Consider the following 26,114-nt stretch of genomic DNA (forward strand, 5'->3'; position numbering starts at 1 on the left):
TTTAGAATTTGAGTACTTTTTAGTAATCACTTTCTAGAGGAACTTTAATTTAATGTAAGATGTAAGATGAAGTTCATTTAAATTGAATACGGACTGAATTTTTTTTCAACAGTGACATTTAAGTTCAAATTACTTTAAACAATTTAGTGTCATTTATCCATTAAATATACTTGATTTTCTTTTAAACAGCACTTCAAATGCTTGACCCAACTAACTCCCATTTGCTTAACTTTTTAATAAATCTAATAAGTTCAATTATATAGTGGCTTTCTAAGTTCTCTGAACCATCTCAAAATTTTTACAGTCTTAATAATATTTAAGATACTTTTCAACTAAAAAAAAAGTCACGAGATCAAACACATTTTAAATATGAATCTTAAAGCCATTGATACATAACTTTAATATGCCAGTTATGTTTAAATACTTCAGATAGCAAATGTTATTCAGTTTAATTCAGTGAGTATAAGAACTACTCTGGACTCAACAAAAGTTTTTCATGATTTTGGGACTTGTTTCCTAAATTCCTTTGAAAGTCCTTAATCATTACATGTGTTATTTAAGAATCAAGAACATACTGGAGTTCTCCCTGCTTTGACCTGCTAAGGCAGCATGATGCTGTCTTTATTTTCTCTGGACTTGGGTTTCTTTCTCCTTCCTTTATACAGCACTCACAAGTTTTGTTAAAGAGAATGAATAGTATAGGCCCCATCAGGTAGGCAATAGCATTCACAGTGCTGGGATGATGAGGATTCCAAATTTGTGGACTCCAACATTTTTATTAACTACGTCCATTAATTCCATGTTAAATAATAACCACCCTTTGAAGATCATGCTAAGAACCTTGGCATGTAGTGGCAGGTATCGTACTATACTTCTAAATACTTTATAATTTTCTTCTAATTTTGTCCTCAACTAAATAAAACACTAGATTATAAATTTCATTCAAGTACTGACTGGCTTTTTGTTGTTGTTCATAATAACAGTGATACAATTGTATAAAGACAACCTCAGTAAATATATATTGAGTGAATGAATGCTATTCTCACTTTGCAGATGGGCAGAGGGGAACAAATAGAATGTGACTTGCCTATATTAATGCAAATTGTTAATGGAACCTAGACTGGTTGTAGGTTTTTTGACTGGTACAAAAGATAAATATTTATAAAACATAAATACTCTATGTAAATAAGTAGTAGCAAAATTTGGACATAGCTGTACCATTTTATAGAGAATCATTTCAGTTACGTCAAATTTATATAACAAATAGCAAGTTACATTTATTACACAAAAAGATAATTCGGGGAAAAATAGTCATTGAACTTGTATATAGATTTAACAACAGATAAAAACTTTTCTTTTATGCTATTTTTTTTTTAATAGGGGCATTACTCTAGTGTGCCTTAATTGTGATTTCCTAACTGATGTTTCTGGCTTAGATAATATGGCTGCACACTTAAGTCAACATGAAACCCATACTTGCCAAGTTGTAGTAGAGAAAGGTACGTATATATAACTGTGCTCTTTTGGATTTTGATATTTATTCCATTATTTTTGGTCAACCACAATCTGAACTCTTTACTAAATCGTTACTCTCATCATAGTTCATATGCTGTTGTCAATATAAAACTTTTCTTCTAATTTCAGTTTCTGTCTGTATCCCAACTTCTGAACATCTTTCTGAGTAAGTTTAATTTTTTTCAGTGCATTTTACTTTGATGGATTTTAGCACTTACTGCATTTTTAAGTGTATCATTAATAGCAATGAAAAAAAAATTTTTTTTAAATGTTTTTTAAACCTGCTTGTTGAAATAGGTTCCTGCTCTGTGGAGCTCGTGACCTGGTGCAAGACAAGTTGGAATTTCCTAAGTTCAAAGTTCTGAGATATTTTCTTACACAAAGCCAGTCAAGCAGCCAAGTTTCTGACACTAGCTTTCATTATTCAGCTCTGTTCAGCTTGTAAATGGGTTCAGATTCCTGTTCTACTTTATCTTTGTGTCAAGTTGACATATCTTAACATACATTTTTTTTTCCTCCAGTTGGTTTTCTCTAAAAATAACTTATTGCTATGGTCTTTTCTTACTTTGCTTAAAATAATTTGTGTTTTTCTCTACTGCACTTGCCTTCAGAGTAATACATTCCAAGTGATATGGTTGTTTGTCTTTTCTTCTGTTTTGTCTGCTTCTTAATTTCATGTCTTAAGTTTTTGGACCAGATGATTGTCCTTTTCCTCATTTGTTGTCTGTCATTGCGCTATTTTTTTTTTTTTTCAGGTGCAGAAGCAGCCCAGAGATTTCAAAAAATATCCAGGGTACACCTGGACAGTGTCCCCCTTCGATGGACACAACTGATGACTGTTCTCTCTTTCCAAAGAATGTGAATAATTTGACTGTGGGACCTGCTCTAGGTTGTGGCCTCAAGAAATCATATCTTGGGGAAACTCCCTTCCTGCATGACTGGCCTCTTGTAAGGCTGATGTTGATTTGGCCAGAGATGGCCTCGGGGCCCACCAAATTGAGCATGCTTCCCACTGGCAGCTTTGGCTCTCCATCTTAATAAGCTCATGGGCCAATTATAACTAAGAAAAACCTATCAAATCATTGGTTCAACATACAAATTAAAGTTTAGTCATTTTGGCTGCTACCCATAAATCTTCCTCTATCCTGAATGCAATCCAAGAAATATAAAAAAATCTAGTTGTTAGGAAATCATGACTGTTTTTCATGTCCTTGGAACAATAGGTCTCTATAATTATGATTCAAAATCATGGTTATTTTTACTGTTATTTAAAATTTATCAGACCCACTATTAACTCTTAAATTTTCTCAACAATACCAATTCTCAGATTTTTTTTATTTTTTAAAAAATTAGTTTAATAGCTTGATTTTATGTTCTCTAAATTTAGTGATATCTACTTTATGATATCTATTTTTCTATTATTTTTTTTAAAACTTGTTCAGTGTTTATGTTTTTAAGAACACCAGGAGATTCCTTAAGAATTCTCTTCAGATTTCACATAACTACCTGTTGATAGCTTTATAATATGGCTGTTCTCAAACAGTTATGATATCTTCTGTCTTGTTTCAGGATTATTATTTATATTACCTCAATTTTGGCTTTGAAGGTGTTAAAAATTGATAAAGCTTGCAGATCTTAAAAACAAGTTTTAAAGTAACATATTTGTATATCTAATCTGTAATTTAATAAAAATTATTTTGTTTAAATGTCTCATTTGCTAGTGAACAATTTCTTATAAAAACTATTTTATCCTATTGCTTTAATTGTTATATGGAAGCGTTATGTGGCATGCAAACCTAAGAGGTAGTGCATCTTGCATTTTTCCTCTAGCATAATTAAAAGTTCATTATTTATACTATACTAATTTCTTGAATTTTAAAGATTAGCAAAGTGCCTTTTATGCCTTAATAACCATAAGGATCATCAGACTCTGAAATTATAACTCAGGTGTGGTTTCTTTTATTCTAAAATCAGAGATAAAGCCAGTTTAGATGACTGCTTATTTTGTAATGTTTACCTTATGAGTATTAATCAAAAAAGTTAAATCCTGTTAGCTTTAATTATCTTGACAAATTTATAATGTAAATGAAGGATATTCCAAAATGTCCAAAGGTGACTTGTTTCTTAGTATTGGACTTAGTAATATATTATTCTTTCTTTCCTTATCTGGCTCCCTGAAGTTTTATCATCTTCCTTCTTTCTACCCAATTTTTAAAAATTTTGCCCAGAAACAACAGTTTATTTCCATTTTGACATTAATTCTTTATATGTTTATAGAATAGAAAATTTGCTTTTCCTTGGTTGTAATTAAAATATGATATAGCAATATATGAGTACTATTTTATAATTTTTCTGAGACTTAATTTTGTGTAGTATCAAGTTCATTTCCTTGAAGTATAAACTGTATTATCACCCGTAACTTCATTTTTAAAAAATTGGTTTGACTAAAGCAGGACAAAGCTTGCTAATTATTATAGATAATTAGTTGAATTTGTGTGATACTAACAGGTTTTAGCTTAAGCCTGATCTTTCTTTTCCATCAGGTTATTCTAAATAGTTTATTTGCCTCATCAAAAATAGCCATGTCACTTGTTTGTGCTTTTTGGTTACTGTTGAATAGGTCTGATTTTTAGTTTGAGTCTATTGTCATTCTTAGAAAATGACTCTTAAGCTATAGAAACTTGGATTCTTGCCTTATTGTCACATTTTGGCAAAACATGATGAAGTAGGGAAGAGAAATACAGGAATATGGGGTAGAAATTAGGAGACCACCATTTTAAATCTGGTATCAGGGAAAACTTCGAAGAGACATGACATTTTGAGTAGAGGTGTGAAGGAGATGAGCCACTTGGATATCAAAAGAGCATTTCTGGGAGGAAAAAACCTCCAACATGGGATAATTCTGAGTTAAGGAACTGTTAGGAGACTAGTTTGGCTGCAGTGGAGGGAAGAAGAAGGAGACTAGTAGGAGATAGGCCTGTGAGATAATGTGGACCATGTGGTATATGAACTTAAAGACCATTGTAAAAACTTTGGGTTTTACTTTTAAATGAGAAGCCATTAGTGAATTTGAATAGAAGATACCTCAATAAAACTCCAAATAAATAAATATCTAAATGTAAGAATACTGTATCACATTATGTGCTTTCTTGAGAATAGTCCTAAGATACCAAGGGCAAAATCAGGGAGATTAGTTAAGGGGTTATTTTAATAACACAAGTGGGAGATGGTCGCTTGGGTAGGTGATAAGTGACTCCTTTTTGGATGTGTTTTGAATTTTTTGGTAATTTAGGTATGAAGTGTGAGCTAACGTGTGAGGATGATTCCATAGTTAATATTCTGAGCAGCTGAAAAGATAGCATTGTTATCAACTGAGATGAAGAAGACTCAAGAGGAATAGGTTTGGGAGTGAAGAAGAAGATTTTAGTTTGAGACATGTTGTAGTTTTGAGATACTTATTTGATAGCTAAGTGGAGATGTCATAATCCTTTATGAATTTAAGGGTAAGTTTTAGGCTATAAGTATCATTTAATATTTTTAAATGTCATAAGAATGGATACAAGTGAGACTGGGGGATTCTAAAAAGATCAATGTATTGTTAATCATTGTCAATATCCTGGTTGTGATATTGAACTATAGTTTACAAGATGCTATCATTGGGGGAAACTGATCAAAGTGTACTTGAGATTGCTCTGTATTGTTTCTTATAACCTTACGACCATGTGTGAATCTACAGTTGTTCCAGCATGAAAAAGTTCAATTTTTAAAAATTCATGGAAGTATATGAGCTCATCAAGGGATAACAGTGGAAATAGAGAAAGGGCAAGGTCCACAGGTGAGCTCTGAGGACTCTGACAATAAAAGGTTAGAGATGAGAAGGAATGTACAAAGGAAACTAAAGAAGGTATGGACAGAGATGTGGGAAGAAAATCATGAGTATGGTGATGCCCTATTTGTAAATGCAGTTACTAAGTTTTAGAGATCTAGGGATCTGTTTTTCAATACTGATTATGACTAAGTTTCATAGTTTATTCTTATGAATTCACATATCTATATCCCCAGTAACAGAAACAGGAATTCTTGATCTTGAGAAAATTTAATATCCATCTTACTTTTAGGCACATTCAACTCTGTATGTGTACTCTTACAAAAATAACCCTCTTGCATTTTTATAAAAGAAGGTAATTGTGTCATTATTTCTCCTGTTCTGTGCTGTAAAATTAATGCCCATAATTTATACATAGTTTTGGGAAAACTGTTTCTGTGGTCAAAATTCAGGTTAAAATTAAATGTGGGATTTACCATGTTATATTTGGCCTGTGACTATACAAAGAGTATTTATTCAGCCTTTGAATTTTTTTCCCTTCTATCCTTACTAATTTCATGACAATCTCCATAGAATGATCTATAGAATAATGATTAGATTTATCATTCTGATTTTTTATTGGAAAATGTAAATGTAGTGTTGAATAAGAAGGACTCTAGAAATTTCATTCATGTTCCTGAATCATTTATAAGGTAGAGTGCACAATTAGATGCAAACAAGTACATTTTCACATATTTAGAAATTTTATCTGGAAAAAATGGTTTCCTCATTATTACATTTATAAAGTCTAAGAAATATATAACAGTGCAGAGCCTCTTCTGATTATAGTAGCAAGGGATATTTTTGATTAAGAGTATGGTTACCTAACATGGCTTCACTGAGAAGCTTAAGAGTTTCTCATAATTATGTCTAGTTTCTCTCTGTAACTTCTTGTACCTAGCTTTTGTAGAGACTGTTAATATTTCCAGCATTTGTAATATCTATTAAGATTCTTGAAATTTTTTTCTCATTTTGTTAAATTTAATTGCCTTTCTTAATGAGATCAAGAGGTCTTCCTTGGTGATAAGATTTGAACATTTGATACGCAGATTTGATACATTTAGCCCTGTCAGACCTTTAAAGTGACAGGGTGATGTGGTAAGAGTCTAGGCTCTGTAATTGATTGCCCAATTAGGAGTTCCTACCCTGTTGTTTTCTATATGTAAGTGACTTATGCAAAGGCTACCTAATCTCTGTATCTCAGTTTCTTATTTATAAAACAAAGATCACAAAAGTACCTACTCTGAAAGTCTTTAGGGAATTAAAGGAGTTAGTTTTCATGTAAAGTACTTCAAAAGTGATTAGCTAGTTCTGGTGGCTGAGGCAGGAGGATCACAAGTTCAAAGCCAGCCTCAGCAATTTACCAAGGCCCTGAGCAACTTAGGGAAACCTTGTATAAAATTTAAAAAATAGAAAAATAAAAAGCTCAGTGGTTAAGCAACCTTGGGTTCAATCCCCAGTACCAAAAAAAAAAAAAAAAAAAAGATTAGCACATAGGAAACACTATAGAAATTATCAGTGATTCTATTGTTGTTATATTTCTACACTCCATGATTTTATTTCTGCCTACATTTTATTCAGGTGGAATTGCCTTGATCTTCAGCCTTCAGTTTTTCTTTCTAGGCCTCCCAAACCATTTACACAAATTATTTCTGTTAAATTTCTTTAGAGGTAATTGCTGCATCATGTATTAGTCATACCATTCGATTTTTGGTCTCTAAAGCTCATTAAACTTATATTTTTAAGGAATTTCTATGAACACTCCTGGATTTATTTTAATCGTGTCTTTTACAAATCAAATCAGTATTTTCCCCTAAGTTGTAATACCTTAACTTGACTACAGTATGGACATCTTGTACTTATGACATAATTCACTTCTGATTTTGAGATGTTTCTGCAGTCTTACTCTTGTCAGCTTGTATTTGACCACATACAAAAGTTTACTATCATCTGCCAACTTAGAGAGGGTCTCCTGTGCATCTCTTTTCTGTATTTTTTATTAAAATAAGAAATCTTACTGCTTTTAATTGTCCACACTGAAACTGTCCATACAACTCACTGTGAAGTCTGGTATTGTGAAAGGAATGTAGTCTTGAAATAAGATAGACTGAGGTTTAAATCCTAGTTTTACATCTAACTAGCTCTATAACTTTGAGTAAATTATTAACCTTGTCAAGTCAGATTCCTCATCACTGAAAGATAAGTAATAATTCTTTTTAGGTTGGCTTTAAGAAATAATGCATGGAAATTAACTAGTTAAATTACCAGTTTAAGTACTTCAGTTAACTGTTGATTCTAAATTACTTGGTACTGACCTGGAAGAAAGCCCACACTCACTTTTGTCACTACTCCTACTCCAGCTTTCCTGCTCTTAATCCTGTTACTCCTGTGAGTACTGCCACTTCCTGATGGCAGGGGATCCTAGAATCTATAGAATCTTCTTTCACTGAGTTTCAGTGGCAGTACATTAGCATTGTGGTTATCTGTAATTTTGACTCACGCAGTACTTTCCTCCAGACTGCTTGGTGGATGACATCTCATCACAGTGCTTTTATTGAATCTTGTGTACAAATTTTCTAATATAGAATTGAGAGTAATTTTGGCTTTTTCTGTCTAAAGACTGTGAAACAACACTGCCTTTTTGAAAATTGGTACAGAATCCTGTTTAGAAGGAAATCATGCTTTTTTAACTTACAGAATCCTTTTTTTGAAGAATAATTTATTACCAAGTATTTATGTCCATAAATCTTGGCTGTTCATTTTGTAAGAGTGTATAGTTCTTCTAGTTAGCAGTAGTCACACAGCTATTTCTTTTGTAGAATTTGAAATGATTTTTCAACAATGCCTCTCTTGAATGTTAGAGATATTATGGAATTTAGTCATGAAATTGCTCTTTTCCGTTTCTCTAATCTCCATTTTCCCTCTTTTCCAGTGTACCTACCTGTGTAGATCAATTGTAACGTAGAATAGAAGTAAAGTTTTGTAAGATACTTTTTTTTGACAAAAAGTGAGAATAAAAGGGTAATTCCCCTCTAGAACATTTTAGAGTGTAAATGCACAATAATTGAAATTTGGAAAATTAGGCTACTTAATGAGTTATCTTTCTTATTGATTTAATCAGGTATCCTAAAAAGCACACTTTGAAGTGGTTTTAAAAATTAATTTAGTTCTTCAAGTGACTTCCAAGTTTGTCTAAGCAAAATGCAGTGTATTGACTAAAGGTAAAATGTCAGCACTAGCACTGTCTCACCAACTTTGTGGTCAAGTTGCCTCACTTCATCTGTGAAATGAAGTTGATAGTAATCTTTGAAGATTTAAGAAATGCACAGTGTGCTTTAGAGATTAAATTTGTGTATACACTTTGTTAAATTCCCTCTAATTTAAATGTACTAAGAAGAAATAGAAACAGAATTCTGACTTTCCTTAAAGCTAAAGAATCGCAAGAGAAATATTGGGTTTCATCTTTAGCACGTTGCTCTTTTCATAGTATAATATAGATAAATCTTTTCACAAGTCATTACACTGGACACTGATATCCTGCCTTCAATATGCAAGACTCTGTCAGGTGTTGGAAATGAACACATGAATAAAAGACATGATTGATATCACTCACCATGGTAATTATAGAATAGGAGAATCAAAAATGTAGACATGAAGTTCACGATGAATTCATATCTTCACAGGGCCACATAGCCACCTGATTTCATAATCATTTAAACCATTATCATTATATATATTGAATAGCTATAATTTTTGTGAAATACTATCCCAGAAGGAATCAGAACCTGTTCTTTAAGTGAAATATCATTTTATTATACCACTCGCAACTAAACTGTTAAGTCATTAATTCTTTTTCATATATGCAAGCAATAAGTAAACTCTTCTAGGGGTAGAATGACAATGTTTTTCTTTAAGTCTTACATTTGAAACTATATCAAAATTTCTGTTAAGAATATTTACTCATGTTGAGTCTATGAACATCAAAGAATAAGGGCTTACACCATTGTTTTTCTTAATTTCTGAACTTGGAAGAATCATTGTTTCTAGTCATAACCCAAGTTATAGAATCTTAAGTGTTCAAAATGGTCAAAATATCTTCATATATTTAAGTTAGAAGAAGGAAGAGGAGGAGAAGGAGGAAAACCAAACACCAAACCACTCTGATCTATGAGTTTGGGCATCTTTCTTTAACTTGAAATGTGACTGGGGTTGGAGGTATGAGAGATTCTTTTCCCTAGATTCTCTCACAGTCATTAATAAATCAAATTTTTGGGAACTGGAAGATAGTTTTTTCTTTTCAAGGTGGATATAACACATTTGCTCCTCATATGAAGTTGCTAGTCAGTAGATAGGAGCTGTGCATGAAGATATGGTGGTTTCGTGGCCAGGCATGGTGACATATTTAATGCCTGTAATCCCAGTGCCTGAGAAGGCTGAGATAGGAGTATCATGAGTACAAGGTCTGTCTCAGCCACATAGCGAGGCCCTAAGCAACTTAGATTGGGGATGTGGCTCAGGGTTAAGTGCCACTGGGTTCACTCTCTGATATAAAATAATAATAATAATAATAACAGTGGCTCCTGGCAGTTGGGACTAATGCCTTTGATATCTGATTAGCATGAAAGAATGGGAGGAACAGTGAGATACAAAGATAAATGAAACTGTTGTGTACTTCATCATTTAGAATAAACCATACCAGCTTTGGCCAGTGATTCTGCAGTTACTGGCATTTAAAAAAATTTTTTTGGTCTCCTAGTCTTAAGGGTAGTTTATAGATTATAAATGAAATGTCTAGGGTATGATTCAGTTTTGCCGACAAAACCACATAACACAATAGATTCCTACTCTTTAATTAATTCTGCCTACATCAGTGGTCTTTTTTTTCCTTTACATTTTCACATGCAGATATTTTGTTTTCTTTGTTTGCTTGTCTGTCTTTATCTAGTTCTGTCTTCTATCTAGAATGATTTTTCTCCTTTCTTCCCTACCTTTAGATGATAGCTCAAAACCAGGTGTTCAGAAATAGTTAGATCATTTCATACTAGAACAAATAAGGCTGATCCTAGACCAAAAATCAAAAGAAGTATCTAATATATTGTGTTTAAGAGTAGGGTGGAAGCTTGGCAGAAGAATCAAAACAGTGGAGATAATTTAGGGAGTAAAAGTGGCCTGTGTTGCGCACTCTCAAGCAAGTCTTGAGCAGAAGATTGGAAATAACAATAGATAACATTTATTGATCACATACAATGTGCCCTATAGTCTTCCAAGTATTTGATATTCATTTACTCATTTAATTCACGCCGATTTCTGAGATAAATGCTATTATTGGCCTGAGTTTATGGATGAATGAATATTTCCCTCCTTACAGCTCTTCTCCCCATCCTGTGGTATGTTTATAGTGTGAATGAAGCCTCAAAAGAACATAACTACTGTCATTGAATCAGAATATTCCTTTTATATGTAGCCTTATGTTGGTCATGTGACCTGCAGAAATATACAGGAAACCATTTATTTTATTTAGGACTTTACATAAAAGGGATTATCATTAAAAAACAAATATATTTAAACAGGTTTCTATAGAGAAGAAAACTTACATACTTTCAATTTTATTTGCTAATGATATTGAAATTGATCACCAGTCTTTCTGTTCTCTTTGCATTGAACTCAGATATCCTAAATACTACACTACATTTTTCTATTAAAAAACTACATTTACAGGTGAAAAGTGTAATTACTTAAAGGCAGGTCGTTAGCTCAGAACTTTGAGCTTAGCAAATTTGACTGTCTTCTCTAAAGCAGTTGAATATCTCAAATGATGATTATTTCAGCAAGTATCTTTAATGAATAAGAATTACAGGTATGAAAATTTTTTTCTTTCCTGAAATGTTAATAATATATCAGTAGTTATGTTAGAACTTATTAACCTTAGAGTATGTGTCTCTAGTTATAAAATTTTAGTTATAAATTTATGATGATGAAATTTATAATGTACATTTCTAATTGATATTAGAGTTACTTTTCTAAATGCTTTTACTGGTTGTTATAAGCCTGTCCCTTAAGAAGAGAATTATTTTATAGTAAAAGGCACAAAACAAGATTTGGGATATAGACATCTTTTTTTTAAAAAAAAATTATTTTTTTAATTATTTATTTTTAGTTGTAGGTGGACACCTTTATTTTATTTTTATGTAGTGCTGAGGATCAAACCCAGTGCCTCATGCATGCTAGGCGAGCAGTCTACCTCTGAGCCTCAACCCCAGCCCATCATAGACATCTTAATATTAATTATTCCAATAACTTAACATGATTTCATCTACCAGTTTCTTAGTAAAATGGAGAATTATAACAGTTTACATCATTAACCTCCATTGCAGTGATACTCAGAGGACTCAGTTTCCCCAGTGGAAATGCCAGCAATACTAGTTAAACATGCTTAATGGCTTTTATTTTTAATTGCTGCATAAAACTAACTTATTATAATACCCATATTCAAAATGAGTAGCATGGTAATCTTTTTAAGAGTATAAGATCTTTGGTAACATTTTAATAGTAAGCTGAAAAGAAAATAACTATGTGTGTTTTGCTGGGGATCAAACTCAGGGCCTCAAACATGCTAAGCAAGCACTCTACCCCGCCCCCAAGATATTTTATATTTTTAGGTGTTTTCTGGCCCATTTGTTTTAGTTTTTTCAAATTGAATTTAAAATGATCAAATATAAATCAGTTGTAATACATAAATTTATTTCAAAGCTTCATTAATATAATATCTAGGTTTAGACTAACAGTGCTTTTTCATTAAACATGTTATTCTTAAAACAATTATTTATCCATATGCTCCATTAAAACAATGAAGTTATATATACTTTATACAGTCTCATCTTTATTTATATTGTTTAGATAATTGAGATAATCACACAATCTTTAACCTCAAATGTTTTTGGTCAATCTTTTGTTCAAGTTTTATTCAGTTCAACTTGTTTAACAAATTAATTTTAACTGATTGTAATGTACTACCAATTATAATAGTATGCAAAAAAAGGCCATAGCCACTTTATCATCATCACCATCATTGTTATTTTAGTGGTGCTGGATATTGAACCCAGTGCTTTGTGCATAGTGAGCACATTCTCTACCACTCTTTCCTTTTATAGCCCTAGCTTTTTAAAAAAAAAAAAAATTTAGTTGTAGATGGACACGATACCTTGATTTCATTTCTACTTTTATGTGGTGCTGACGATCGAACCCAGTGCCTCAGGCTTGCTAAGCAAGTACTCTACAACTGAGCTACAACCCAGCCCCTATATTCTTAATTTTTAAAATGCATAGGCACTTCATAAAGAGGAAGAGTCTTTGCCATTGACTAGCTATGAGAGAACGTTTTAAGAGATGACATTTTTGTCCTATTAGATATCTTCATTTTGTCCATGAAATTTAAGTCAGTGTAGTTATTGCTTGTATTAAATATACTATTTCTTATAGTTACTGAGCCTTCATCAAGTTATGAGTCAATTAACTCTTGATTAATGGCATTTCAGGTCAGGTTGGCTGACCTCCTTATGTGCATTAAAATCGAATTTAGTATATAATATCAATATTTTTTGATGCTTAAATTCTCCAAATAATATTTTTAGTCATCAGTTTATGAAACAAAGGTTGTTTAGAAAAGCTAGCTGTTACATTGTTGATTATTTTACAAGATTTTTCTAGATAGCATATACCTTTGTTAATATTGTTAATAAGTTATAATAAGTATTGTTTAGGAGTCAGGAGGTTTATAAAGTATAGTTAATTGTTGAGCAGTGTTTATGGAGGTTTTTAAGAATATATTCTTCAAAATTCTATATTTTTTAAGGAGTAATTCTTTATGTCTTTTAAATTGTATTTAGCAAAGAGTACATTCCTTAAATGCTCTTGCTTTTTGATACAGAAATACATGTCTTTATTCATTTTTAACCATTTAATAAATCTTTTAATAGCCTGCATTTTACTTTTACCTTGATATGAGGTCCAATTTACTATTAAGTCATAAAATGTACATTGGTTTAGATTTACATTTTAATTATTATAATCATGCAAAATCTTTCATATTTCATCATTGTAAGTATAAAATAATGAGTATTTATTTTGTTTTCAAGATTAAAAAATGAAGTGCCCATTAAGGAACAAGAATCTGTGTCTAAGGTAAAGTTTGTTTCCTTTTTTTTCTTAATGGTTTAGATTTTTTAAAATATTGTTGATGTGATTTTTAAAAAACATTAAATTTCAAAATGCATATGTCAGTAACAATTATTGGCATGTAATAGGAAAAAATAGATTTAAAAATTTTCATCTTATAAAAATACCTAATTTTAAGTAAAATGTTAAGGTTTTTTCATTTTGACAAACTTGTATTTCACTTGCATAATGTTAATTTACTATTGTGTAATAGATATAAATTTATGAAGTAAAAATCCTGAAATAATTAAAACCTCAATCACTTGGCACCCTGGAAAATTAGTAGTTTCAGATGATTTTATACTCTCGGACATTTCCAAATCTTTTCATTTCTTGATATTGCTCTCCATTTTTGTCATATTCTCTTTACTTGCTATATCTTATGTTGCGGGCCTACTGGCAGATAATTCTTCCAAGGCTTTTTGTTTAATAAAATCTTTTTCATTTGGAAAGATATTTTATGGTAGTTACAGAATTTCCAATGTTGTTTTTTGTTTTTTCTTTCAAACAGTTGGTTTAAATAATGTTATTGTTTTCTAACTTGCATATTTTCTGGTGTGATGTCTTTCTATAATTATTGTCTTTATCTTTATGTAATATGTGATTTTTTCTTTACATACTCTCAAGATTAAGTTATCAACCAGTATGAACATCACATGTCTTAAATCTGTTTTGTTTGTTTGCTTTTTATATGTTTATCTATTTGTGTCTTTAACTGTTTTTGGCATTTATCCTAATTGGTATTTTTTTTTTAATATTTTTATTAGTTGTTGATGGACCTTTATTTTATTTTCTTTTTTTTATTGGTTGTTCAAAACATTACAAAGCTCTTGACATATCATATTTCATACATTAGATTCAAGTGGGTTATGAACTCCCATTTTTACCCCAAATACAGATTGCAGAATCACATCTGTTACACATCCACATTTTTACCCTATTAGTAACTGTTGTATTCTGCTAGCTTTCCTATCCTCTGCTATCCTCCCTCCCCTCCCCTCCCATCTTCTCTCTCTACCCCATCTACTGTAATTCATTTCTCTCCTTGTTTATTTTCCCATTCCCCTCACAACCTCTTATATGTAATTTTGTATAACAATGAGGGTCTCTCTCCATTTCCATGCAATTTCCCTTTTCTCTCCCTTTCCCTCCCACCTCATGTCTTTGTTTAATGTTAATCTTTTCTTCCTGCTCTTCCTCCCTGCTCTGTTCTTAGTTGCTCTCATTATATCAAAGAAGACATTTGGTATTTGTTTTTTAGGGATTGGCTAGCTTCACTAAGCATAATCTGCTCTAGTGCCATCCATTTCCCTGCAAATTCCATGATTTTGTCATTTCTTAGTGCTGTGTAATACTCCATGGTGTATAAATGCCACGTTTTTTTTTATCCATTCATCTATTGAAGGGCATCTGGGTTGGTTCCACAGTCTAGCAATTGTGAACTGTGCTGCTATGAACATTGATGTGGCAGTATCCCTGTAGTATGCTCTTTTAAGGTCTTCAGGGAATAGTCCGAGAAGGGCAATAGCTGGGTCAAATGATGGTTCCATTCCCAACTTTCCCAGGAATCTCCATACTGCTTTCCATATTGGCCGCACCAATTTGCAGTCCCACCAGCAATGTACAAGAGTACCCTTTTCCCCACATCCTCGCCAGCACTTGTTGTTGTTTGACTTCATAATGGCTACCAATCTTACTGGGATGAGATGGTATCTTAGGGTAGTTTTGATTTGCATTTCTCTTACTGCTAGAGATGGTGAGCATTTTTTCATGTACTTGTTGATTGATTGTATGTCCTCCTCTGAGAAGTGTCTGTTCAGGTCCTTGGCCCATTTGTTAATTGGGTTGTTTGTTGTCTTATTGTCTAATTTTTTGAGTACTTTGTATACTCTGTATATTAGGTCTCTATCTGAAGTGTGAGGAGTAAAAATTTGTTCCCATGATGTAGGCTCCCTGTTTACCTCTCTTATTGTTTCTCTTGCTGAGAAAAAAACTTTTCAGTTTAAGTAAGTCCCATTTGTTGATTCTTGTTATTAACTCTTGTGCTATGGGTGTCCTATTAAGGAATTTGGAGCCCGACCCCACAATATGTAGATCGGAGCCAACTTTTTCTTCTAACAGACGCATAGTCTCTGATTTGATATCTAGCTCCTTGATCCAGTTTGAGTTAACTTTTGTGCATGGCAAGAGGAGGGAATTCAGTTTCATTTTGTTGCATATGGATTTCCAGTTTTCCCAACACCATTTGTTGAACATGCTATCCTTCCTCCATTGCATGCTTTTAGCTCCTTTATCAAATATAAAATAGTTGTAGCTTTGTGGATTAGTCTCTGTGTCCTCTATTCTGTACCATTGGTCCACCCGCCTGTTTTGGTACCAGTACCATGCTGTTTTTGGTACTATTGCTCTGTAATATAGTGTGAAATCTGGTATCGCTATACCGCCTGATTCACACTTCCTGCTTAGAATTGCTTTTGCTATTCTGGGTCTTTTATTTTTCCATATGAATTTCATGATTGCTTTATCTATTTCTACAAGAAATGCTGTTGGGATTTTGATTGGCATTGCATTAAACCTATAGAGAGCTTTTGGTAATATTGCCATTTTGATGATGTTAGTTCTGCCTATCCATGAACAGGGTATATTTTTCCATCTTCTAAGATCTTCTTCTACTTCTCTTTTTAGGGTTCTGTAGTTTTCATTGTATAAATCTTTCACCTCTTTTGTTAGGTTGATTCCCAAGTATTTTATTTATTTATTTTTTTTTGAGGATATTGTGAATGGAGTGTTTTTTCTCATTTTCGTTTCAGAAGTTTTGTCACTGATATACAGAAATGCCTTTGATGTATGCGTGTTGATTTTATATCCTGCCACTTTACTGAATTCATTTATTCTAGTAGTTTTTTCGTAGACCCTTTTGGGTCTTCTAGGAATAGAATCATGTCATCCGCAAATAGTGATAATTTAATTTTTATGCCTTTAATTTCTTTCGTCTGTCTAATTCTGTCTAATTGCTCTGGCCAGTGTTTCGAGAACTATATTGAATAGAAGTGGTGATAGAGGGCATCCCTGTCTTGTTCCAGATTTTAGAGGGAATGCCTTCAATTTTTCTCCATTCAGAATGATGCTAGCCTGAGGCTTAGCATAGATAGCTTTTACAATGTCGAGGAAAGTTCCTGTTATCCCTAGTTTTTCTAATGTTTTGAACATAAAGGGATGCTGTACTTTGTTGAATGCTTTTTCTGCGTCTATCGAGATGATCATATGGTTCTTATCTTTAAGTCTATTGATGTGGTGAATAACATTTATTGATTTCCGTATATTGAACCATCCTTGCATCCCAGGGATGAATCCAACTTGATCATGGTGCACAATTTTTTTGATGTGCCTTTGTATCCGATTCGCTAGAATTTTATTGAGGATTTTTGCATCTAGGTTCATCAGAGATATTGGTCTGTAGTTTTCTTTCTTTGAGGTGTCTTTGTCTGGTTTCGGAATCAGGGTGATGTTGGCCTCATAGAATGAATTTGGCAGAGCTCCCACTTTTTCTATTTCCTGAAATAACTTGAAAAGTATTGGTATTAATTCTTCTTTAAAGGTTTTGTAAAACTCCGCTGTATACCCATCCGGTCCTGGGCTTTTCTTTTGATTGCTTCTTCTATTTCATCCATTGATATTGTCTGTTTAAATTGTGTGTATCCTCCTGACTCAGTCTGGGCAAATCATATGACTTAAGAAATTTATTGATGTCTTCACTATCTTCTATTTTATTGGAATATAGGTTTTCAAAGTAATTTCTAATTGTCTTCTGTATTTCTGTATCATCTGTTGTGATATTGCCTTTTTCATCCCGTATGTTAGTAATTTGAGTTCTCTCTCTTCTTTTCTTCGTTAGCATGGCTAAGGGTCTGTCGATCTTATTTATTTTTTCGAAGAACCAACCTCCAGGTGATGAATTTTCCTCTTAAAACTGCTTTCATTGTGTCCCATAGATTCCGATAGGTTGTGTCTGCATTTTCATTTATCTCTAAAAATTTTTTTATTTCTTCCTTTATGTCTTCTGTAACCCCTTGATCATTCAGTAACATATTGTTCATTTTCCATGTGATGTAGGATTTTTCCTTCCTTCTTTTATCATTAATTTCCAGTTTCATTCCATTATGATCAGATAAAATGCATGATATTATCTCCACCCCTTTATATTTACTGAGGGTTGCCCTATGGCATAATATATGGTCTATTTTTGAGAAGGATTCATGTGCTGCTGAGAAAAAAGTATATCCACTTGATGGTGGTTGATATATTCTATATATGTCAGTTAAGTCTATGTTGTTGTTTGTGATATTTAGTTCTATAGTTTCTTTATTCAACTTTTGTTTGCAGGATCTGTCCAATGGTGAGAGAGATGTGTTGAAGTCACCCATAATTATTGTGTTGTGGTCTATTTGATTCTTGAACTTGAGGAGAATTTGTTTTATGAATGTCGCAGCACCATTATTTGGTGCATAAATATTGATAATTGTTATGTCTTGTTGGTGAATGGTTCCTTTTAACAGTATGTGATGTCCTTCCTTAATCCTTTTGATTAACTTAGTCTTGAAGTCGATTTTATTCGATATGAGGATGGCCACCCCTGCTTGCTTACGAGGACTGTGTGCGTGGTATATTTTTTCCCAACGTTTCACCTTCAGCCTATGTATGTCTTTTCCAATCAGATGTGTCTCCTTGAGGCAACATATTGTTAGATTTGTTTTTGTAATCCATGATACCAGCCTATGTCGCTTTATTGGAGAGTTTAAGCCATTAACGTTTAGAGTTACTATTGATATATGGTTTGTACTGCCAGCCATGTTTGATTATTTATCTCTTTTTTTTAAAATTTAGTTTGTTTCTCCATGATTAGCTTCCCCCGCCCCACCCTCTGTCATTACCGAGGCACTTCCCACTGATGGTTTTGGTTGTTGTCTTTCATTTCTTCCTTGTGTAGTGTTTTGCTCAAAATGCTTTGCAATGCTGGTTTTCTGGCTGCAAATTCTTTTAGAATTTGTTTATCATGAAAGATTTTTATTTCGTTGTCATATTTGAAGCTTAATTTTGCTGGATACAGAATTCTTGGTTGGCATCCATTGTCTGTCAGTGTTTGAAATACGTTGTTCCAGGATCTTCTCGCTTTCAGCGTCTGTGATGAAAAATCCATTGTTAACCTTATTGGTTTACCCCTGAATGTGATCTGCCTCCTTTCTCTTGTAGCTTTTAATATTTTCTCTTTGTTCTGTATATTGGATATCTTCATAACCATGTGTCTTGGCGTTGGTCTACTGTGATTTTGTGTGCTCGGTGTCCTGTATGCATCTACAATTTGTATATCCATTTCCTTTTTTATTTCTGGAAATTTTTCTGTAATTATTTCATTCAGCAGGTTACTCATTCCCTTGGTTTGAATCTATGTACCTTCCTCTATCCCGATGACTCGTAAGTTTGGTTTTTTTATGTTATCCCATATCTCTTGCGTGTTTTTCTCATGATTTTTTATCAGCCTTTCTGAGTTGGCTAGACTCTTTTCAAGATGATATATTTTGTCTTCATTATCTGACATTCTGGCTTCTACTTGCTCCACTCTGTTTGTGATACTCTCAATTGAGTTTTTAATTTGGTTTATCGTTTCCTTTATTTCTAGAATTATTGTTTGATTTTTTTTATAATCTCTATCTCCTGATAAAGATGCTTAACTTCTTCTTTTATCTGTTTATGTAATTTATTTTCAATGTGTTCTTAAACTGTTTGGATTTGCTGTCTCGTATCCTCTTTAAGGTTCCATTCCATCTGTCTAAGGTGTTCCTTGAGTTCTTTATATGACCATTTTTCTGATGACTCTAGGTCCTCCTGAATATTTAGGCTGTCCTTCATTGTTTGTACTCCTTTTCTTCCTTGCTTTTTTATGCTGCTCATGTTACTTCTTGTTCTGTTTGACTGCTGAGTTACTGTTTACTCTTATAAATTTATTTGATGCTTGGGAGGAAAGATATTAGAAGGGAAGGGAAGAAGTCACTGTCGCCACTGGTTTCAATGAAGTTATCCCCTCCGCCCGTGACGTCAGTTCTCTGCCATGGTGGTATCCCATGCAAATGGTGACCGTTCGTTCCCTTTGCCAGGTGACCAATGCAACAGGGGTGGGTCCTGACTGTCTCTCCCAATCCCCGTTTCAATCCTGTGGCCACTGCCTATGAAGGCTCGGTTGGCTTTTACCTCTGGGGTTTGGCCATTTCCTGCTGTTTTTGGGAAAAGGCAGAGACGTGTGAAAATTGAGCTCACTGTCTTTCTCGTCAACTGATTTTCTGCTTGCTGTTGAAGAGACCATTACAAGAACTGGCCCCGACAAGCATTTCCGCTTCTCCTAATTGGTATTTTCTGAACCAACTCTTATCTACTACTTCTGGAGTTCCAATTTCACATATGTTAAACCATTTGATGTTAGCCCTGTTCTTAAATGCCTGGTTTCGATTTCCACTCTCCAACTGACTCTTCTTTTTTTTTATCTTCAGTTTTACTGATTCATTTTTTATTTGTGCCAGGTATACAGATGAGTCCATTAAAGGCATTTTTAACCTCTATAATGATAAATTTGTTTGTTATTATTTCTAGGACTTGATTTGATTCTTCTTAGAATTTCTGACCCTTTATTGAAAATCCTATCCTGATTATGCATATTGACCCTTCTTCTATTAAAGCATTTAACATACTAACTGTAGTAATTTAAAATTTTATGTCTGATAATTCTAGAATCTGGATCATGTCTACCTTTGTGTTCTTAGAGGTATTTTTCACCTTGCTTTTCTGTGTGTTGTATCATGTTTGTTGGAAAGCCAGACACTATGTGTGAGACCTGGATAGAGTATGTGTATGTGGAAGTGTGCAAACCTTTTCTTATGTTAGGCTTTTAGTGTTGGAGTTTGCAGCTGTTAGGAAGGCGTTCACCTGAATTTTGGTTTTCTCATTGCTATGATTACTTAAAGACAACTCCAGGTTCAATTCCTGTAGTAATTCCTTATGTTGAGGATGGGGATTTTTTTCTCCGTGTTCTTGCTCCATACTCAGCTTTTGAATTTCGCTTGAGACTGAGCCTCCAGGAGTGTCGTTATCTACACTCTTGCATATCTTCCAACAGTATTGCTGGTGCTTTTTACTTAGTGTTTGCTAGCCAGTATAAGGTGGTAGGGAGTAGGGTAATGTTCTCTTTTATGATTTGTCTCACTCATAAACTGACTCTCATTATATAAATTAAATATATTTAGCTAAATGTGTTAGTTAAAAATAAACATTTTCAATGTATATTAATTTTTTTCTCAAACAAATATAGTATCTAAAAAGCCAAGTGGTACAATGTTCAGAAGAAAATTAATTAATCAAAACTACAGGGGCAGTAACAGGTCTGTCTAGAAAAACAGTGTTTATCTACTAAAAATGATGAAGTTCTTAACATTAAAACCCTTAGACAAAATTACCATGAAATTCAGAGTTACAATTAAGAATTTTCTTTGAATTATAAAAAAGAAACAAAATGATATGTTAGAAATTTCAAAAGCTTGAGAACATACTAGTTGCACAAGGAAAAGAAAACACTGACTGAATGTTGTGGTACACACCTGTAATCCCAGCAACTCAGGAGGCTGAAGCAGGAGGATTACAAATTTGAGGCCAGTCTCAACAACTTAGCAAGACTCTCAAGCAAATTAGTCAGACTCTTTCTCAAACTAAAAAATAAAAAGGGATGGGGATGTAGTTCAGTGGGAAAACACCTGAGGGTTCAATTCCCAGTACCAAAAAAAGAAGAAAAAAAAAGATAATTTTGAAGTAAATTTTAATTCTTCATTGTGACCAAAATAAAAGTGATTTTAATAGAGTGTGGATCTAGCTAAGCTCATGATTTAGATTTTGAAAATCTGTTTAAGATGGGCAAAGATTTGCAGAAGATTAATCTTTTTAATGTATTCCATTAGTGAATTCATTATCATGATCTCCTCATGTATACTTAAAACTTCTTGCTTCATTGTGTTTTCATTCATACTTTTTTTTCCCCCTCCATTGGTCCCAGGAATTCAACCCAGGAGCACTTAACACTGAGCCACATGCCTAGCCCTTTTTTGTATTTTATTGGAGATAAGGTCTCCTTGAGTTGCATAGAGCCTTGCTAAATTGATGAGGCTGGCTTTGAACTCACAATCCTCTTGCCTCAGCCGCCCAAGTAACTAAATTGAAGATTTTTTTTAAATATATTTAAACTGATAATAGATGATGCCTTATAGAATATGATAAAATGTGTGTGAGTGGTTCTAGATATATATTTTATGCAAAAATAGTTTACCTCTTCGAGTACACAAGAAATTATTGAAAGTCTGATGTAGGACTATTTCTAATTTATTTGAACTTTTATAAGATATATTGTAATGATATGCATAATCATAAGAAGGAATCTGTCTTATTTGTCTAATAAAATTCAAAACATTTATAATGCTATTAGAAAATTATGTTAAATCTGAAATACTATTGAGAATAAAAGGAAAATACTTTATTCACGTAATCAGTCATAAATAAATGTATCTGACTATTAGCTATGTTTACATTAAGAATAATGTCATGACAAAAAAAGAAAGTTTTGTTGATTTGATTGACACAAAAGAAATAAGTAGAAAATTGTATCCCAATAAAAGTTAAAAAAAATCTAGATATTATCTGGTTTATGAAATTATTAATTAATTAGAAAGAGATGATGTTTGCTGGGCACAGTGGCTCACACCCATAATCCCAGTGGCTTGGGAGGCTGAGGCAGGAGGATCCCAAGTTCAAAGCCAGCCTCAGCAACTTAACAAGGATAGGGCAATTCAGAGATTCCCTATCTCTAAATAAAATATAAAATAGGGCTGGGGGTGTGGCTCAGTGGTTTAGTGCTCCTGAGTTCAACTACTGAGCCCAAGCCCCAGCCCAAAAGCATCTTGATTATAAAATACCATGCAAACTATGAAAATTTGAATCAAATGGAATAATTTGGAGCTCTATAGTGAAAATACAATAAGTGTACATAAACTGCACATTTCATGAAAGGCTGTCTCTGTCTGCTTACAACAAATGATAGAAAGCAATTTTGAAAGTATATTCAGTAAATGCAAAACATCAGCCACAGATGAACATTCTTTCCAACTTTGAAAATAAATGAAAAAGTTAAGAAGTTAAAATACATGAATCACTGCATGAGCATATCAGTAGTTATGAAGAAAGTATTTATTAAATAGAAATTAAGATTACCAACGTTTTGAGAACTTGTTTGAAAGATTTTAGCACAGCTGTGTGTATACCCTTGACCAAACCCGCAGCTTCTGGTAGGACACACGTGGAGTGGTAAGGGAGGAAGAGGACAACCATATAGTCACATGCCTGATTTTATATTTGAAATAGACATGAAAAATGAAGTGTTCTTTAGATTTCAAATTTTTATTTTTTAAAATATTTGTTTTTTAGCTTTTAGGTGGACACAATGTCTTTATTTTATTTTTATGTGATGCTGAGGATCGAACCTAGTGCCTCACACATGCCAGATGAGCACACTACTACTTGAGCCACATCCCCAGCCCTGCCTTCAAATTTTTAAATTAGAGAATAGTTGTTTGCTGTAAATACATACAATTTACATAAAACAACCACTGATTTGTCACTTAAATTTTTTGATAATTTAATCTCTATTGAGGTTTGATCTGAAATAGTTTAAAGCAATATATAATATCAATGATTTGTAATATACAACTGACATTATGTTTTAAAACAACATTGGGCTTAGTGCAGTCTAATACAGATTTTGAAATGGTATTCTGAGATTTTAACAGTTGTATCCATAGTTACATCTTGCAAAAGAAATGTCAGTAAATTAACAATGTTAAAAATTTTCAAAATTGTCCATTGGTCAAGAGAAATTGTCAAACATGGAAGTTTGCTCATTTGCAACAAGAGAAAACTTAGATTTTGAAAATATTTATTGATGTGTTTACTTTCAATAAGGCCAAGAAAGTTAAATGATAATAAATCCTGATTTGGTTAGAATATTTAAACTTAAGCTAATGTTTTGGGTTTCAATTCAGGAACTTTTTAGTTTTTCAGTATTAGTTGACTAATATTCTGAGAAACAATATTAAATACACAAAAACTAGTATATAGGGATATGCATTTTTTTCTTCCTCTCAGACCAATGTGTGACTTGACACAGCACTGATCCCAGCGCAGTTACATCACAGTTTTTGATACTGTTACATATGCTGGATCAGTAAGTGTACTATGATCCTTTCCTTCTCTATATTTATTATTTTTCTGGTGTTAAAAATATGTATCCTGGCCCCCATCAGTCCAGGCTGGCCCCCAGTGACCTGTGGAAGAGTCCAGGCACAGGCCTAGGACTGCCCCTCAGACCCACGCAAGAGTCCAGGCCCAGGACTTTCCCCGTTGAACCACGCAGGAACCCAGGCCCAGGACCACACTCCCTGACCCAATGACCTGCACAGGAGCCCAGGCCCAGGACCACCCCTGCATGGAGCAGACAACCATGCTGTTGCGCCCCATTTACCAATGCATGGCTCCCTAGGCCCACCTCCATCTTGGGACACTGCAGCCATCACCAAAGCTCTCCCCACATACTAGCCTCCACTTTGGGACAACAGAAAGGGCCTGGCAGCAGCTTCCTACCACAGCACTGCATGCCACAACACTGTATCTCTTACCAGGCAGCCCAAATTCATTGTAAGTCCCACCCTTTCAGCCCACCTCTGAAAGTGGTTGCCTCCATCTTGGGACACCCCCACTGCCATTCTGAGTTACCTCTGTTACTACTGCCACCATCTTTAGTTGTAGTAGCATCTGTCTTTGGACACCAGCCATTGACTGAAAGCCCAACACTAAGGTACTTACAGGTTTGATGCTACCATGGCCGCCAACTACAATATGGTGACTGCCATCTAGGGACAACAGTCAGGACCTGGAAGGCTTATCATCAAGGTCATCGAGCTTGGTTATGCCAGAGGTATCCCTGTTAGGTGTGCTAATAGCCACCATCTTGTTGCAGAGACAGGAGAGAGCCTTGAGCAGGGTTGCCTCTTTCTTCTCTCCTGTTAAAAGCCAACTTCTTTTGATTCATGTTCACTCCTCCTATGATCTAATACTTTTATATTCTCACCTCTTACCTTACACACCCTACACTCCCCCACCCCATTTCTGTCTTTGTCCACCAATAGAAACTGTAGACCCTTTTGCAAACCTGTTTATATTGCAGATATTAATTGAACACATCATTTCTTTTATTGTGGTAAAACTATAATCATCTAAACAGAAACTATTTGGTTTAAAGGTATATATCATTTGCATTGGGTGCTGTTAATATCCATCTCCCCATTAAAGGCAAGACACCAGAAACTTGCAGGGACACTATAAGATTATAGGATAGAAACTATAACACCTCGGATTTGCACTACTAGAGGAGAAGACACACGGAAAACATGAAAAGACAGGGGAAAAGGGTGCCCCAAACAAACCAAGATGATACAATAATAGAATCATTTTCAGTAGAGTAGATGAAATGTTAGAATTATGTCAGAATGTGCATAATTAAAATGATCTACATGTCAAACAGTGAAATAAGAGAGCAAATACAGGTGACAATCTGTCACTCCAACAAAGAGCAAATACAAGTAGCAAAAGATTACTTCAAGAAAGATTTGGGGCAGGGAGAACCTTGAAATGAAGGAAAAAATAAACCAAATAAAATTCAATAGAAAACATCACCAGTAGACTAGATCACTTGGAAGACAGAACCTCAGACAATGAAGAAAAAATATATAATCTTGAAAATAAAGTTGACCACACAGTGAAGATGGTAAGAAACCATGAATAGAACCTCCAGGAATTATGAGATAGCATCAAAAGACCAAATCTAAGATTTATTGGGATAGAGGAAGGCGCAGAGATACAAACCAAAGGAATGTACGCTGTCAATGAAATAATATCAGAAAATTTTCCAAACATGAAGAATGAATTGAGAAATCAAACACAAAAGGCTTACAGGATACCAAATGTAGAACATTGCAACAGATCCACACCAAGACATATTATAATGAAAATGCCTAGCATACAGAATAAAGATAGAATTTTGAAAGCCACAAGAGAAAAGTTCCATATTATATAAAGGGGAAAATCAATTCGTATCTCAGCAGGTTTCTCAACCTAGACCCGCAAAGCTAGGAGATCCTGGAACAACATATACCAAGCTCTGAAAGAAAATGGGTGCCAATCAAGAATATTATATCCAGCAAAATTAAGCTCCAGATTTGATGGTGAAATAAAAACCTTCTGTGATAAACAAAAGTTAAAAGAATTTACAATGAGAAAACCTGCACTACAGGATATTCTCAGCAAAATATTCCATGAGAAGGAAATGAAAATCAGCAAAGGAAGTAACTACACTGAAGGAAAAACCAATCAAAGGAGA

The 26,114-nt window shown here is 33.6% G+C and overlaps 1 protein-coding gene across 5 annotated transcripts in view; it reads left to right on the forward strand.

Moving 5' to 3' along the window:
- Znf280d (zinc finger protein 280D) overlaps positions 1 to 26,114 on the forward strand; it is a 113,143-nt gene that overhangs the window by 76,845 nt on the left and 10,184 nt on the right. For 3 of the 5 annotated variants that reach the window (XM_078049572.1, XM_078049573.1, XM_078049574.1), the window contains 3 exons: positions 1,381 to 1,499; positions 1,645 to 1,681; positions 13,516 to 13,561. In XM_078049572.1, the coding sequence (XP_077905698.1) occupies positions 1,381 to 1,499; positions 1,645 to 1,681; positions 13,516 to 13,561 (202 nt within the window). Of the gene's footprint in view, positions 1 to 1,380; positions 1,500 to 1,644; positions 1,682 to 2,270; positions 3,226 to 13,515; positions 13,562 to 26,114 lie in introns of those variants that run through there. The other 2 variants (XM_078049575.1, XM_078049576.1) reach the window with 2 other exon arrangements.

Source organism: Ictidomys tridecemlineatus, chromosome 5 (genome assembly GCF_052094955.1).
Source record: "Ictidomys tridecemlineatus isolate mIctTri1 chromosome 5, mIctTri1.hap1, whole genome shotgun sequence".
Taxonomy (NCBI): Eukaryota; Metazoa; Chordata; class Mammalia; order Rodentia; family Sciuridae; genus Ictidomys; species Ictidomys tridecemlineatus.